Below are 16,694 nucleotides of genomic sequence, written 5' to 3'. Positions count from 1 at the left end.
ATTAGTAGTATGTTGCCTAGAGAAAATTAGAAGAAAATTAGTAGTATGTTGTGATATTTTGTTGAAGAATATGGCTGCTTTTTGTCTTTGTCCAAAAAAACCCTGCCTGATGCCAGGCATGGTGGCGCATGCCTTTAATCCCAGCACTCAGAGAGGCAGAGGCAGGTGGATTGCTGTGAGTTCCAGGCCAGCCTTGCTTACAAGGTGAGTCCAGGACAGCCAAGGCGACAGCTTTGGCAAGGGAGATTTCAATACAGTGCAGTGTTGACTGTGTTTTATTGTTATTAATAACATGTCTTATGTAAATTTATAATAAAAAGGATCTAACTGAGCAAGAGAAAAATACAAAATGAACAGTTTGAGATAAAAAGAGGCACCAAGAAGTGTAATATATCTAAGTCCTGTGTAATAAGAATTTTGGCTTCTTTGAAAAACATGGAAATATTATATGCTTTCATTTTAATCCCATGTATGGGATATGGGGCTGCTTCAGATTGTCCAAAGCAGCTGACTATGATTTGCTTCATGCTTTAGCAGCGGCATGGTTTTACCAGCTGCAGAGAGTTTCTGCAGTTGTGTGATGTTTGGGATTCTGGGGACTCTTCAGGGGGTGTATAAAGAGCCCTGAGAGGCAGGGAGGGTTGTTGGTTGTTAGTTGATTGCTGTTGGCCACAGTTTTTTTTAGAAGGAACAAGAAGAAATTAATAACCTGATGCTGAAGATCAAACTTGCCCCAAGGAACTTGACATTCCTAGTTAGCGGAAAGCAGTCTAACTATAGCATTGTTCCTATCCCCTTTATCCTCTTTTCTTTCCTAGCTTTTGTTAGGGGGTTGAAAGGGTGGAAAGAAAGGGGTGGAGAAAGGTGGAAGAAAAAAGCACCCACAGGATGGCAACAGAACAGCTACAGTGGCACCCAGACGAGGATCTAGGCAGAATGGAAATTTTTACTTCAAATGCTATCGAGAAAATGGCAGGGTATGGAGGGATGGATATTCTTTTTTCAAGATGGCAGCAAAAGAAAATTGTTGAGGCTGCTTTCCTGCTTTGCTCTAAGAGGGGATTTTTTGTTTTCTTCATCCCATGTTCTGCTTCAAAAAGGATTAGGAGAATGGCTGAACAGTTGGAAAAATTGCAAGTGGAAATGGAGGAACCCAAGAAACAAAGAAGTAAACAAACAAACAAAAATGGCTGAAATGGGAAAACAAAAGTGTTCACTCTGCTCTCTCTTTTCTGAAAGGGTTGCAGAGTTGGTGGTGCAACTAGAAAAATTGTGGGTAGAAATGAACAGACAGAGCTAAGATTTGTAACCCTTTCCATCTAGGTTCTCTGAGAACTCACAGTTGGAACACAAATAATTCCTGACTGTGGTGATTCCTCTTGTGAATTTCCAGGGTCATAGGGGTACACACACGCTCTGTGTCCAGTAGAAACTACTCAGTGAGGCCAGAGATATGGAAGCTTAGAGAGGGTTTAGCTGGGAAGCACAGTCACAGTATGGAAGAGCTGGGAGTCTACTCAGATTTGTTTTAGAGTTTATTTTCTTGAACACTAAGCTCCACAGGAGTTCATAGGATCTAGCCTATGGTAAGCTATCCTGGACCCAGCATTCACCACTCTCTCTAAATGATCAGAATGAGACCCTCAAGGAAGGGAGAAAGATGTTTGTCCACAATCATGACATCTAATCTGCATAGCCCCTCATATTGGTCTTCCAACAACTTTCCTGTGTCCTGCCACCCACACCGCTCTCTATTGAGTATGCCCTGTCTCCACCTCATCCCTGATTTCCTGTCTTCATTTCACCTACTGTTGCCCAGCCTCCTTGTTCATCCATTTATATTTTTAAGTACTAACTAGCAGTCAAGAGCATGGGACCTGGAGCCAGACAACTGGGTTCTAATTTGAACTCTGCAACTCGTTCGCTGTGTTTGTGAACTGCCTACCATGAGCAAGGCTGGATTGGTTTTGGACAGACAATTCCTGACTGTGGTGGTTTCTCTTGTGAGTTTTCCAATGTGAGTTTTGGTGTTTGCTCAGACTAGTGGCATATACAAGGTTCTCAGGATGCTTGGCAGCTTCCGGTCAGCCCTAGAGTCACAAAGGAAGCAGCCAGCATTCTTTCTTCTCCCCTTTTCATATGTGTATAGTAGGGGTGCTCATTCACACACACACACACACACACACACACACACACACACACGTGCCAGTGTGTGCATGCATGTAGAGACCTGAGGTTGATGCCAGAAATCACCTTCCATCTTTCTTCCACCTTATTCATTGAAGATGGGCATCTCAACCAAACCTAGCTTAACAGCATGGCTAGTCTTGATAGCCAGCTTGCTCTCTCTACTTCTAAATCTGGGATCATAAGGGAACATCATTCCACTCACCATTTACGTGGGTTCTGGGAATCTAGATGCTAGTCCCCACGCTTGCATGGCTAAGGCGTAAGCACCCAGCCATCTCCCCGAAGATCACAGCTTGAGACATTTGGTAGGAGGTGCTCAGGATGCCCTGCCAGAATAAAGTGACATCACTAGGCTTTCAAAGCCTAATGACACTGGCATGACCTCTCTTCTGAGGTGCCCTTTCTATCTGCACCCTATCACTGTCACAGTACTGGGCACCCAAGCCTTCATCCCTCCTCCCTTGAATCTCTTGTCCCAGTTTGAGCAAATCTTTTTCCAGCCAGTTTCAAAAGAAATTCCTCAGGGATATTAGACATCCTTCTGCCTCTAGCCTGGAATCTGCCTTACAGTTCCACTTGACTGTAGCCACACCCCTTCCCTCTCCCTTTTCCTCCCTGGGCTCTTCAAAGGCCAAAGGGAACAGAGCTGCTCATGGCTACATCGCTAAGAAAACCAGCTTTGGTGAGATTAATGTCTGAGAGGCTCTTTCACCCACAGTGTTAGAAAATGCTAAGTCTCTTCTGAGAGGGAATGTGGTGTCTGTTTCCATTCCTGTCCTTCTTCCTGTCTCTTTGTGGTCTTATCTCCTATAATGCATCTGTCCCAAATCTCCTTTAACTTATCAGTCACTGCCCACTCCCCGTGAGCCCCTCACACCCACCCGAGGCCCATTAAATGCTGCTGCTAATCACAGGTAACTTGCTCACAAGGTACAGAGCAGAAGAACTTCCTAGACTCAAGCCTGTGCTCTCCAGCATCCTGACAGGGGCAGGAAGTACTTTTGAGCAAGTCCTCCCTATCTCTCTGTTGTGCAGTGCTCTTGACCAGGAGAGACGCCCCTTCCTCAATGGCAGTGCAGGCTCCAGACCAGACCCATCCGTAAACCACGTGACTAGTGAAACAGGCTTTGTCTTGCCCACACACCCATTAGGTTTGTCTTGCCCACTCAGCTGTTAGGAGTCCACACAGGGGTCTGTCAATAAAGTCCTTGCTGTGTAAACTTGAGGATCTGAGTTCAGTTCCCCAACATCCAGATTAAAAAGCCGGATGGCATAGCAGATGCTGGTAGTCCAAGCTCTGGGAAGGTGGAGAAAGGAAGACCCTTGGGGCTTTCTGGTCAACAAGCCCAGCTTAACTAGCCCCAGCAGTGAAAGACCTTGTTTCAAAAAGTAAGGAGAGTGACATTGACATGCACACACACACATGCACACACAAAGCACTTATACATCCTCAGAGTTTATTTGGCCTAATATCAGTAGAACCAGCACCAGGAAGCAGCAAAAGAGTTCTTCCCCAAACACCTCAATCAGACCTGAGCACCACTTCCTACGTTCACCATGCCAAGACACAAGATCAAAAGGCAGACCTACTTGGAGGGCTACAGAGAATTCCCCAGGGGTGATCCCAAGAGTCTGTATTAAGGTATATTATTTAGTTGGGTGGGGTTTGGCTCTTTGTGGGATCCTGAACCGGCTCACAGGAAGTTCCTTCACCCTTGTCCCCTCCCCGGAAGACAACTGTGGCATATGTCACAGGCTTGGAGGACACCAGAACCTTAGGTGGCAGAGAGGGTTGTAGAGGTGGGGCTGAGGGCTTCCCCAGTGGAGGATCAAGAGAAAAGCCCGTGTAGGTGACGTCAAAGGGAGGTGGCGAGTCGAGCCTCACATACGGTAAGTCCGTGGGCAGCCTGGCAGCCAGTCCAGGGTCACTGCTGTGGTGGGCTGCTGAGGAGGGGTCCTGGAAGGAAAGCAGGTCAGTCACACAAAAGCGTGCCTGAGTTTCCGGAGACCATATGGATCTGCTGTAACAATCCCAGTATGTCAAAGGGACAAGAGGGCATTGCTTTGGCCAGGTATGGTGGCGTGCACACATGCACGAATGCACACACATTTAATCCCTCACTCAAAGGTTCAAGTTCAGCCTGGTCTACGTAGCGAGTTCCAGACTGGCCGATGGTACCTAGTGAGTTCTAGGACTGATTGGTGGTGCACGCCTTTAACAGCAGCACTCAGGGAGGCAAAGGCAGATGGCTCTCCATGAATTTTAGGCCAGCCTGGTCTACATAGTAAGTTGTAGGCCAGCCAAGTATAAAGAGACTCTGCCTCATTATATATATATATAAAGTGGCGTGGGGTACTTTGAAGATATCCTAACCCCCATGGTACTCCCTAAATACAAATAGGAGAGAGGGTCTGGACTGTGATGGGTCTGTCTTGTCGCCACCTACTCAGCAGTGTGATGGGTGAGGAGAGCCTGCAGAGGTCTCTTACCATGCTTGAAACTCCACTGCTCTGGGACTGGCCACAGACACCAAGCTTGCTCCCTGGCAACAGAGAACAGCTAGTCTAGTTGCTTGCAGAGTAGCTCCAAGCCTTCCAAAGCCTCTAAAACCTTCACTAGCACAGAACTGTTTTCCCCACTCCCATCTCTAAGCCTATACCCCTTCACCTCTGCACCCCACAAGCCTGCCTTGCCTCCCTGACGGTTTTCTGCTTCTCCAGCTGCCTTGACACCTAAATCTACCACCCGGAACTCGCTCCTTCCTTCCATCCTTTCTCCTCCAATCGCCACTCTTCACTGTCTCTCCCCAGGGCCTGCCCTAACTGGGTCCCCTCTTCTGCTTTCCCTATCAGCCACTGGAATTCCACTCTATGGAGAACTCATTCATCTAAAGACTAGCAGGGTCTTTCCTGTGGGAAACACGCCTAGACTCCTAGCCTCATCTCCAAAACTGAGCTGCTGGAGTAGATGAACTTACCTTTCTTTCTGGCCATCACAGCAAACAGCACCACAGCCACCACCAACAGGCCTAGCAGTAGCACAGCACCCCAGATCAGGGGAATACTGGGAGACAGAAAGAGATAGGCTGGTTGAGCCCTGAGCCCTCAGGGAAGCTGCAGATTAAGAGCCCTGGAGTAGTGGAGAAAACTGCCACTTTCTTTAGGAAGCAAAATTGAGAGCAGATGGAATGGAGGGAGGAAGGCAGATCCAGACAGGGGAGAAGGGAGACACATTTTCACAGTGTCTTTGATGGAATCTGCCACAGTGAAGGGACAGTTGCCGAAATGCATGGAGTCTGCTGAAGAGACGTTCCCCAGCAGTGGAATGAGTTAGCAGGGTACCCCATTTGATTTGAGATGATTTTTTAAATTTTGTTTGTTTAGGTATGTGAGAACATACATGTACATGCATGTTGCTGACTTCACACTCCTGGAGAGAGCGTCAGATCCCCTGGAGCTGGAGTCACAGGCTGCTTCAACCATTGGGGCTGAACTCTGTCCTCTGCAGGAGCAAGTGCTCATAACCGCTGAGCCACCTCCCCAGCCCTCCACTGGATTCACAACACAGCTCAAAACCAGTGTATGTTTAGTGCCCAGTTCCTTCCACACCACTATCTTCACACCTGTTCTCATGCCGTCTGAACAAGGGAGGACTTGAACCCCCAGAAGGGTCCAAGGAAGGGTCCTCGGGCAGACTTCCGTTTCTGTAGGTCTCTTTCTCTTCCTCTTCCTCTGCGTCCTGTCCTTCTCCTGGGCTAGGAACTGAGGCAGAAGGAAACATTTAGTAGTGCACACCATTGTGGAGCAGCTTCCACTGCCTGTTAAGATCTGAAGAACTAGGAAAAGGCAGCTAAGGGAAGAGAGGCCCCGAGGAATGCAGACTGACTGGGAACATCCCTTCCTTCACTCTCTGAGTTAGGAAATGGCTTCCACTCTTTACATCTCTGTCTGGTTGTGAGCACAGTCATTTCCCCTCTGCCACCAGCTCCCACCCACAGCCCCTGCTTTTCTTCGTCTCTGCCAGCTCCATGACCCACATGAGAATTCCTCCAGGTCACTCACAGTATGTCCGACCATCACTGTATGAACTGTTTGATTCTTCTTATCATGCCAGAATAGATTTTTTTTCCCCTAAAGTTACATGGTAGGGGGGTTGTTTTTATGTTTTGTTTGTTAAAATTATTTTGTTTTATGTGCATTAGTGTGTCAGATCCCTTGGAATTGGCATTACAGACAGTTGTGAGCTGCCATGTGGGTGCTGGGGATTGAACCCGGATCCTTTGGAAGAACAAAGGGCCCTCTTAACCACTGAGCCATCTCTCCAGCCCTCCCCCCCAGGATAGGTTCTATTACTGTCACCCTCAACACCAACCTTGCTGGTTGACTATCATGGGTCTCCACTGAGGGCCTCCTCCCATGTACCTGTAGCCCTGTGAGCCCATCTTCAGGCTGATAGGATCTCATCCTGAGCTTTGCCCTCAGATTTAAGGGGATTCTGGCTCAGCACTAATGGGAGGCAAGACTCAGTGACCTTTCTGAAAACCCAGCTAGTACCTGAACTCCAATGTGATAAGACCTCTGTCATCTCTACACTGTCATGGACTCTAACTGTCTGGAGCTGTAAGTGCCCGAAAAAAAAAAAAATTTTTTTTTCCGTAAACTGCTGTCTCATCACACCAATAGAAAACTAGCTGAGCTACTCTCTGAAAGTAAATGCTTGCCTAAGGGACAGGCCATTCTCTCCCTGGACACCATGCTCTGCCGACCTGCCTGGGCACCCCTTTCATGCAGCGCCTGCCCCACGGCAATGAGGGGATCTCCAGGTACTTGCCCCCTCCCTCTCTTCCCTCCTCCCCTCTTCCCAGCCAGACTGGTATTATTGCAATCTGTCTTTTAGGGGGTTGGAAGCTGGAGTTACACCAGGCACAATGGAGCATGCCTGTGATCCTAACATTTGGGAGGCAATGAGAGAGGGTCTTTCCAATTTGAGGCCATTGAGGTCGATGTTTCGAGCTTTGGGTTAGTTGGGATTACACAGACCACGTCTTTGAAAGTAAAAAGGGACAGGGGAGATGGCTCAGTGGGTGAAGAGCCTGCCGTCGAAGCACGGAGACCTGAATTTGGATCCCTAGCACCTGTGTACAAGCCAGGTATAAAGTGCATGTCTGTAATCCCAGCCCAGGGACAGGATATAGATGGAGACAGGATGATCCCTGAAACTCATCAATCAGCCAGCCTCACAGAGTCCCAGGTTCAGTGTCTTCAAAAATAAAGTGGAGAGTGAGACACCCAACATTGACCTTTGTCCTCCACAGGCACACATGTATACACCCACAAGAGCATGTATGGAGACCCTAGATGCCCCAAAAAGAGGAAGAAAAAGTGAAACAAGACAAAACCCAGAATTACTAGACTGTGTAAAACGATAGCCATGGGCCAGCAAGATGACGCAGCAAGTACAGGGCCTCACTGCCAAGCCTGATGATCTGAGTTTGAGCCCCAGAGTCCACATGGTAAAGGAGAGGATCAGCTCTCACCAGCTGTCCTCTTACCTCACACGTGCACTGTGGCATGTGCACACACATGCGAGAGAGAAAGAGACAGAGACAGAAACAGAGAGACAGAGAGAAATGCAAATTTTACAGTACTAGTTGTGGAGTGAAAGTGAGGGTGAATCCAGTACCAATGTGATCCGCTATTCTTACTTGCCTAGCAAAACTGAAGAAAGAAGAATGACTTTATCATCAGGATTAAGACACAAGCCATAGGTCACAAAAGATGAAAGGCGCCACTATCTAGAAAAACATCAGTCGCCTCCAGCCTTCCCCCTCCAGAGCAGGTTTTTGTAGCACTCGATTTCATTTGTTTGGTTGGTTGGTTTGGTTTGGGTTTTTTTCTAAGACAGGGTCTCTCTCTGTGTAGCCTATCCTGGAAACTCCCTCTGTAGGCCAGGCTGACTTCGAACTCACAGAGATCAGCCTGCCTCTGCCTCCCAAGTGCTGGGATTAAAGGCATGCACCACCACTGCTTGGCTAACACAGTTTTTTAAATTCATTTTTTATTATTTTATGTTATGTGTCCGCATGTTTTGTCTGCATATATGTGTATACTGTGTGTGTACCTGGTACCCAAGGAGGCCAGACGAGGACATCAGATCCCCTAGAACTGGAGTTTCCGAAGATTGTGAGCTGCCCTGTGGGTGCTGGGTGTCAAATCTAGGTCCTCTGGAAGAGCAGCCATGCTTTTGACCACTGAGCCATATCTCCAGACCTCTAGCATCCTACTTTTAAATTACATTTTTATTCTAATAAATACCTAGAAAGATGTGATCTGAAAAGCAATATGCTTTCTATATTAAGATTGCTCCATGAACTTAAACATTAATGTATTTAATATTAATAGGTAAATATTAGATTTAAACATTTTTAATTTTTTAAAAAAGTTCCCCCAGTTTTAAAAACTGGATGCAATCTGGCACAGCATTTCACACCTATAATATTCACATTCAGGAAGCTGAGGCAGGAGGATCCTGAGTTTGAGGCCAGCCTGGACTACATAAATGGGTCCCATACCAATCTGGGCTACACAGTGAAACTTCTGAAGAAGAAGAAAAACAAATCCTGAATGAGTTGAAGTCCAGTCCCACCTGTAGGTCAGGCCCTTACTAAACTCTGTTAAGATAAACTTTAAGTCATCCAAGGAAGGCAGGGCTGGGGACATGGCTCAATGGGCAAGCATGAAGTCTTGAGTTCAAATCCCCAATACCCATTAAAAATGCTGACTGTGAAACCCCAGTGCTGGAGGCTAAAGAAAGGCACATCCTTATATGGCTAACCAGTCTATCCAAAATGGTGGACTTCCGGTGGACACTGTCTCAAGGTAATTAGGTGGAGAGTCATAGAGCAGGACTCATTCTCTGGGGCTGTACAGGTGTATGTACATGGGCACATAGACCTATACACACACACACACACACACACACACGCTGGAAGGCACAAAAAAGAATTTCTGTTAACACGCTCGAACTTCAAATAAAGTAAAGATAATCAGCTTGGGAGAGTTAGAGGAAGACACAAGGACCCCGAAAGCTGCTGTGAGGGAGAGAGAAGGGGCTGCTGCCCAGCGGGTTATCTGCTTCCCAAACACTTCCGCTGCCACTCAGCCCCGCAGAACCCTCAAAAGATAGCTCACCCCAACGCCTTCCTAGCTGGCCCCAGGCCGCAGGGCCCCGCGAGTCCCCCTCACAGGTCACCCTTCTGACCGCAGCTTGAGGCAACTCACCCGGTGGCAGCACCAGCAGGGAGACCCTGTGCAGGGTCTGCGGCCCTGCGGCTCCCTCCACCACGCAGCCGTACTCCCCCGTGTCTTCCTCCTGCAGGGTCACCATCTCCACCTGCAGGAGCCCCCCACCCAGGTCAGTGAGGAATATGCGTCCATTCCCGGGAGCTCTTCGGTCCACGGCTGATGTCACCAGCGGCTGGCAGGCTTCCTGCGAGAACCGGCACCACACTTTGCGAGCCCTCAGGTCCTGGAGCCGGTAGTGGCACTGCACCAGAATGGCTGACCCCACCGGAGCTTGTAGCACCTCGGGATGGCTGTCAGCTGAGCCTTGGCCTGGGGAAGGAAGAGAAGTGGGAGCGAGGGTTGGATAGCAGCAGGCACGGCCCCTAGCCCACTGTCTGACAGCAATGTGTGACTCCAGAGGGGAAGCTGTGGCGTCTGTGGTACTTCTGGCTGGTGAGGGAGGTGTGGTTCCATCTGCAGCTTACCTGCCAGTCCCAGGAGCAGCAGCAGCAGGTAGCAGCCCATGGCTGGGCTGATGTCAGTTCTGAGGGCAACCTCCTCACTGATCCTGCAGGCCCCCAAGGGGAGCAGGAAACATCTGTGTCACGTAGTCACATGGGCTTTCCAGCAGCCAGGGGGGCCGACATGGTTACACTGGGTGGGAATCTCCAGGACTGGGGGCAGGGAGCGTCTCCAAGGCTTGCTTGGCTCAGAGCTCAGAAGATCCTGAGAGACGAGAAGACATGTGGGAGAGAGGTTGGAAGGGAATGGGGAGAGGACCCACCTATGGGAGGGCGGAAGGATAGTCTTCAGTCTCCCAAACACAGGTCTGAAGAAACAGCCACGAAGGAGGAAACACATCCTTCTATGTGGCCCAAGGCCATCTGATTCTCAAGTCTTCATGGGAGACTCCCTCATCCTGGCTCTTCTCAGCTCCCAGGAGACCCTCACTCCCTCACTACAACCTCTTCCCTGGAAACCCACTGGACCTGCCTTTGCCTATGTCTTACCTGGATTCAGTAGACCCTTTCTTTCAAACCCACCCTCCTCAATTCGAGGGAACATGGTTTTCTTCAGGGTGGGCGCGTCCTATTCTCTCCTCTCTTGCTGTCCCGCAACCCCAGCATCACTTGGCCTGAATCCTTGCTTCCTTAGGTATTCTTCCTGTTCTCCTAACTTTTCTTTCTTAATGGAGCGGCATCACCAACTTTTTTTTTCTCTCTCTTTTTTTGTCTTTTTTTAATTTTTATTTTTATATTAATTACAGTTTATTTACTTTGTATCCCAGCTGTAGCTCCCTCTCTCATTCCCTCCCAATCCCACCCTCCCTCCCTCATCTCCCTGCCCCTCTCTAAATCCACTGATAGGGGAGGTCCTTCTCCCTTTCCATCTGACCCTAGCTTATCAAGTCTCATCAATCAGGCTGCAATGTCCTCCTCGGTGGCCTGGCAAGGCTGCTTTTCCCTCGGGGGGGGGGGGGGGGAAGGGCAGGTCAAAGAGCCTACCACTGAGTTCATGTCAGAAACAGTCCCTGTCTTTTCTCTTTTTAAAGGAGATTTATTTATTTTTATTTTATGGGTGTGAGTGTTTTGCCTTTATGAGACCAAGAGTGGGTGCCTGGTTCCCTTGTAAACTGTCATGTAGATTCTGAACCTGGGTTCTCTGCAAGAGCAGCAAATGCTCCTAACCATGTGCCATCTCTCCAACCCCATATTCCTGGATATTTTTTAATTCACAAGTTCTCTTATTTTTTATTCTTCAAGCATTATTTTTTTTTCTTCAATCATACTTTGGATCCATGAATGCTGTGTTCTCTGTAAATATTTTCACCTTTCTACTTGGTTCTGACAGTATGTGCAAAGAGCCCTTGTGCTGAATGTGACTAGCTATGAACATTCCTCAAAATTGAGAGCCTGGGAAAACACCTGCGAAAACAGAAAGACCTGTGTCCTTTATACTCCTTCCTAAAAACATTTATACTCCATAATAATGGTATCTGTCTGTTTCTTTCTTTGTCTTTATCTCTCTGGATGTCATGGTGCTTGCTTTTAACCCCAGCACTTGGGGAAGCAGAGGCAGGCAGATGGCTGTGAGTTTGAGGCCAGCCTGGTCTACACAGTCCAGGACAAGTCCAGGACAGCCAAGGCTACACAGAGAAACCCTGTCTTCAAAAAGCAAAACAAAGCAAGACAGACAAACAAACAAACAAAAAAGATGAGTCAATGAAACTATATATTACTTTTCTTATTGCTATGACAGAATCACCTTAAGGAAGGACAGGTTTATTGGGGTTCACCAAGGTAAGGTGGCCATACTAGGAGGCAGGCAGAAAGCAAAGGCAACTTAGAGGCAGGACCTACTCGCTGTGACACTTACAGATTCCACCCTCCAGCCCCTGGCACCACCACCGTTAGAAGGTGGTTCAAAACCTTAGCAATCACTTGTTTCTTGAATTGCAAGACTCTTTGAGGTCCTTGAGATTCAGACTCGGAGGAAGCATCTGGTATCAAAATTGCCCTGGGGAGTTGGGCTCTGGGGAACCAGACAGAACACGTGATAAACAGTCTGTCAGAAGCAGAGCCTGAAGGAATGCACACATTGCCCTGTGGAAGATGAACTCCAGAGAATGGCAACAAGACCTTCTTCCTTCTCTCCCTCTCTCCCTTCTTCCTTCCCTTCCCTGCTGTAACTGTTCTGGTAAGAATGAAGGTAATCTAAAGAGACACTCGTGCCCCTTCTTTCAACTATCGGACTCTTGAAACAATAGACCCTGAAGGAATTGGAATTGCTCCTGGAATCTCACAGTGGAGGAAGGGAATGACAAAAGCCCCAGTGCCATCTCTCAGAGGGGGAATTTGTCTCCCAGGGAGATCCCTTACACTGTGAAAGAGACTGAAGCCCAGATGGTGATGGTGGGCAGAATGGCACCTTGGCAGAGACAGACTCATTCATGCCTCTTGTCCTCTATTCAAGCCCAACTTTATGTTAAGATCCCAAAGATGGGTGCTGGGTGGTGACTCAACAGATAAAGCCTTTCTGTGTAAGCACAACTAGGGTTTGGATTCCCAAGAACCCATCTTAATGTGCTATCGGTGTGACACCCTACCTGTAACTTCATCCCTGGAAGACACAGACAGGGGCTGCCCAGAGCAAGCTAGCTAGAGTAGAGACCTTGACTCAATAAATACAGTGAAAGAACCCTCAAGGATGACTCTCTCCCTCTCTATCTTCCTCCCTCCTTCCCTCCTTTCTTCCTTCCTTCCTTCTTTCCTTCCTTCCTTCCTTCCTTCCTTCCTTCCTTCCTTCCTTTCTTTGTTTCTTTCTTTCTGGAGACTTTGTAGCTCTAGCTGACTTGGAAACTCTCTACATAAACCAAGATTGCCTTGAACTCAGAGAACCTTGAGCCTCCTGCCTCTGCCTCTCTAGCGTGGGCCTTAAAGGTATACCTCACCATGCTCAGCAAGGACAGTTATTGACGTCACCCTTGGGCCTCCAACTACACTAACACGCACACACATATGCATGTGCTCACGCACATGCAAAAAACATGCAGATGCATGAAAAGTGGAGGGAACAAAAACCAATATTGAAGATGGTTTGTGGAGGCCCCTGGACCTTTTTGTTCCTATTCCCACTGTGGCCACCTTGGATACATTTTCTTTCTCTGCTTTCCCCAACATTTGTGTTTTTAGTTGCCTTAACTGAGGACCTTAGCAACTGAGTAAAGTGTCTGTCCTCCCTCCCTCCCTCCTCCTATTTCTTTTCTTTCCTTCCAGGCACAGTTTGTTAATAGCTGGAAGTTGCTGAGATCCCACTGCATTAAACTGAGCCTAGTAGAAGGGGTGGCAGGGTGATCCCCTGCTCCTGTGCGCTGAGGCCAAAGCGTTTCCCAGGACACAGATCTCTAGCAAAGCGGGACTTTCCCCTGTCTGGACAATGCAGGCAAGGTTTTGACGTCTTATGGCCACAGAGGTTTTATGTGCACTGGGATGGTGTCATACATTAAAATGAGATCTTCAGATGAGTATGGTTCAGCGCTGGACCAGAGTAGGTCCCTGGCCTCCAGGGGAGCATGGCATTGCTGGGTTTGGCAGTGAGGGGGCCAGTGCTTCCTGATGACCTATAATATTCTAGACACCTTGCTAGGGGTGTCCATAAATGTCTTTTTAACTTCACAGAAATTCAGTGAGGAGGCAAGATGACTCAGCGGGTAAAGATGCTTTACTGCCAAACCTAACAACCCAAGTCTGATTCCTGGGTTGGACTAAGCTGTCCTCTGACCTTCACATATGCACAATGGTGTGTGTGTGTGTGTGTGTGTGTGTGTGTGTGCGCGCGCGCACGTGCGCTCACGAGCACACGAGCATGCATTGGGATGGGTACCCGAGGAGGTCAGATCCCCTGGAGTTAGAGTTGCAGGCAGTCAAACAGCCTAATTTGGATACTGAGTCCTAAACTCGGGTCCTCTATAAGAACACCCAGTGCTTTTAACTGCTGAGCCTTCTGCGGTGGTTTGGATGAGAATGACCTCCACAGGTTCATATATTTGAATGTTTCTTTCCAGATGGTGGACTGCTAAGGAAGTTGCCGTAGTTACTGTTCTTTTGCTATGAAGAGATATCACAACCAAGACAATTGTAATAAAAGGAAGCATTTACTTTGGGGGAGGTTGCCTACAGTTCAGAGGGTTAGTCCATGATCATCATGGCAGGAAACAGATAGGCAGAGCACTGGAGCAGTAGCTGAGAGCTTTACATCCTGATCAGCAGGCAGCAGGCTGGGGAAGGTGGGGGGGGAGGAAAAGGGAGAGGGAGAGGGAGAGACTGGGTCTGGTGTGGGCCTTTGAAAACTCAAAGCCCACCCTCAGTAACACACCTAGAGGCCACACCTTCTAACCCTTCCCAAACAGTTCACTCCCTGAGGACTAAGCATTCAGATATAAGAGCCTGTGTAGGCCATTCTCAGTCACAGGGGGATAGGGAGCTGTGGCCTTGTTGGAGAATGTGTGCCACGGGGAGTGGACTCTGAGGTTTCAAAAGTCCATGCCAGGCCAAGACTTGCTCTCTCTCTCTCTCTCTCTCTCTCTCTCTCTCTATCTCTCTGCCACTTGCTTGTGAATCAGATGTTAAGTTCTCAGCTACTGCTCCCACCATGCTCCAGCATCGGGCTTCCCCAAGGTGATCATGGACTGACCCTCTGAACCTGTAGTAAGCCCCAATTAGATGCTTCCTTCTATAAGTTACCTTACTCATGGTATCTCTTCACAGCAATAGAGCAACAGTAAGACACCATCTCTCCAGACCCCTCAGAACAATTTTAAAGCCCAGTGAAATTGACAAGGAGAGTGTTGGTTGACTAACCAATTGCTTGCTTGCCTGTTCTATTTTTGCAACCACACAACCGCTTCCTACAAGTTGTCAAGAGGCAGAGATGAGACTGCAGCCCATAAATCTATCCACCTTTCAGTCCATGGTGAGCCTTAGCTCAGGGCATCCCAATGGTCACTCTAACCCGGATGCGCATTTTGGACATGATAGAGCAGGTAGAGTGAAGAGCAAGCTCCAAGAGAAGAGTGGCCACCATGCCCCCACATCTCTCAGGGAGCCTTTCAGGCCCACTTCCCAGCCCAGTGCTCAGGGTGCAGGCCGCTGAAAGGGCTTGTCTGGACTGTGGTCTGGATCTGTGGGGCTGAGGCAAGTGCCTCGGGACATAATGAGGCAATCAAAGAGACCCGAAAAGCAGGCTGACCCAGAGCTCCAGGCCAGGGTTAGCGGAGTAGCCCAAGTGGGAGTGGACAAGGCAGGGTTGGAACGCAGGAAGGGTCATGTGGAAGAGAGGCTGGAGCATGCGTACCGTGAGGGTTGTTTCCCATAATTCCAAGCTCATGTTAGATGGTAAAGCGTGCACATGTCACCGTGGCCACAGGGATTCGTGGATGCCTACATCTGGGGCCTAATAGGAAGCTTGAGTCTCCATTAAGCTAGCTTGATCCCTCCTCATTCTGGTCCATCAGGGACTTTCTGCCCCAGGCTCCCTTACTCTTGCCCAGGGTGTTAGGTGTGTGTTTTGTGTTAACAGTCGACTTGACACCACCTAGAATCATCTGGGAAAGGAGTCCCAAAGAGGGATTGTCTAGAGGAAGTTGGCCTGTGCGCATGTCTGGGGGCATTGTCTTGACCGTTAGCAGAAGTGAGAAGACTCAGCCTGAATTCGGACAGCACCGTTTCCCAACTGAACAAGGGAAGAAAGCTAGCTGAGTGTGGGCACAAGAAAGCAGGCAGAATGAATGCATTTGCCTCTCTCCACTTTCAATGGAAGATATGATGTAACTTTGTTTGAGTTTGCCTCAACTTCCCCAAATCGATGGGTTTACTTGAGGCTACACAAGCCTCTTTCTTCCTATGTTGCTTTTACCCAACGTGTTTCATCTCAACAACAGGAATGAAACTGTTAGGCTGACAAGGTCCTCACAGCCCCCTTTGCTCTCAACTTCCTGCTCATAGTGCCCTCATGTATTTCCTTATCTCTTTCAGGTGTCACCTTTGACCGCCCTACTCAAAATGGCACTTTCCATCTCGGCTTCATTATTACATCTTCCTCGACACTCTTTTGCCTTTGGACATAACTCCCTTTGTTGTGTTTATTGCCATCCCACCAGCTGCTCTCCCTAGAGAACAAGAGCTCCAAGGGCAGAGTCTGTGCTGTAGCTCAGGCTCAGACCACGTTCAAAACAACCTGGTGAAATGCACTTTTTCACAACTACACTAGCAGGATGGAGCTAGCGAAAGGGGTGCCATGAATTTGAGGGGGAACTTGGATTTCCAGGCTCTCGTAGAGACAGTGAATAATAAGCCCCTCTCCTTCTCTGAGCCTCCATGTCCTCTCAGTACATCTAGGGATGTAAACTGTTTGCAGCTTAGATACTGGGATTCGATCTTTGTTGTTTTTCCAGAGGGGAAGTAGCAGATGAAAGCCCAGCTGTGGGAGGTGAAAGGATGATGACTCAGTGGTTGGATGGCCCTGAGTGGCAGAAGTCTGGGGCTGGGAAGGGAGTGACTGTCGCCCAAGGGTAGCTAGTAAAAAAAATAAGATGAGGAATACGAGATGACCAGCTTTCCCACAAAAGGACTTGATGATCAAATTTAGAGAAGGGAATCAAGGATGAAAACATTGACCTGATTGGAGCCTATGAGATGGAAGACATGGGACTTGTAGTGGTT

The 16,694-nt window shown here is 48.4% G+C and overlaps 1 protein-coding gene across 2 annotated transcripts; it reads right to left on the bottom strand.

The window, feature by feature from the left end:
- Positions 1 to 3,841: 3,841 nt before the first annotated feature.
- On the bottom strand, positions 3,842 to 9,999 carry Treml1 (triggering receptor expressed on myeloid cells like 1). 2 transcript variants are annotated; one of them, XM_055615272.1, is made up of 6 exons: positions 9,960 to 9,999; positions 9,472 to 9,804; positions 5,814 to 5,916; positions 5,165 to 5,254; positions 4,681 to 4,729; positions 3,842 to 4,147 (listed from the first exon to the last, which is right to left on the bottom strand). In XM_055615272.1, exons 1-6 carry the CDS (start codon positions 9,997 to 9,999, stop codon positions 3,842 to 3,844), a joined length of 921 nt encoding a protein of 306 aa, XP_055471247.1. The 2 variants fall into 2 exon arrangements, with proteins under 2 accessions (XP_055471247.1, XP_055471257.1); XM_055615282.1 differs by lacking the exon at positions 9,472 to 9,804 and having other exon boundaries at positions 5,814 to 5,920; positions 9,964 to 9,999.
- Positions 10,000 to 16,694: the final 6,695 nt, after the last annotated feature.

The sequence above is a fragment of the Psammomys obesus genome, unplaced genomic scaffold, assembly GCF_907164565.1.
Source record: "Psammomys obesus unplaced genomic scaffold, mPsaObe1.curated_primary_1811, whole genome shotgun sequence".
Taxonomy (NCBI): domain Eukaryota; kingdom Metazoa; phylum Chordata; class Mammalia; order Rodentia; family Muridae; genus Psammomys; species Psammomys obesus.
Note: the sequence above shows the minus strand (reverse complement) of the source record. Positions and strands in the feature narration are given on the sequence as shown.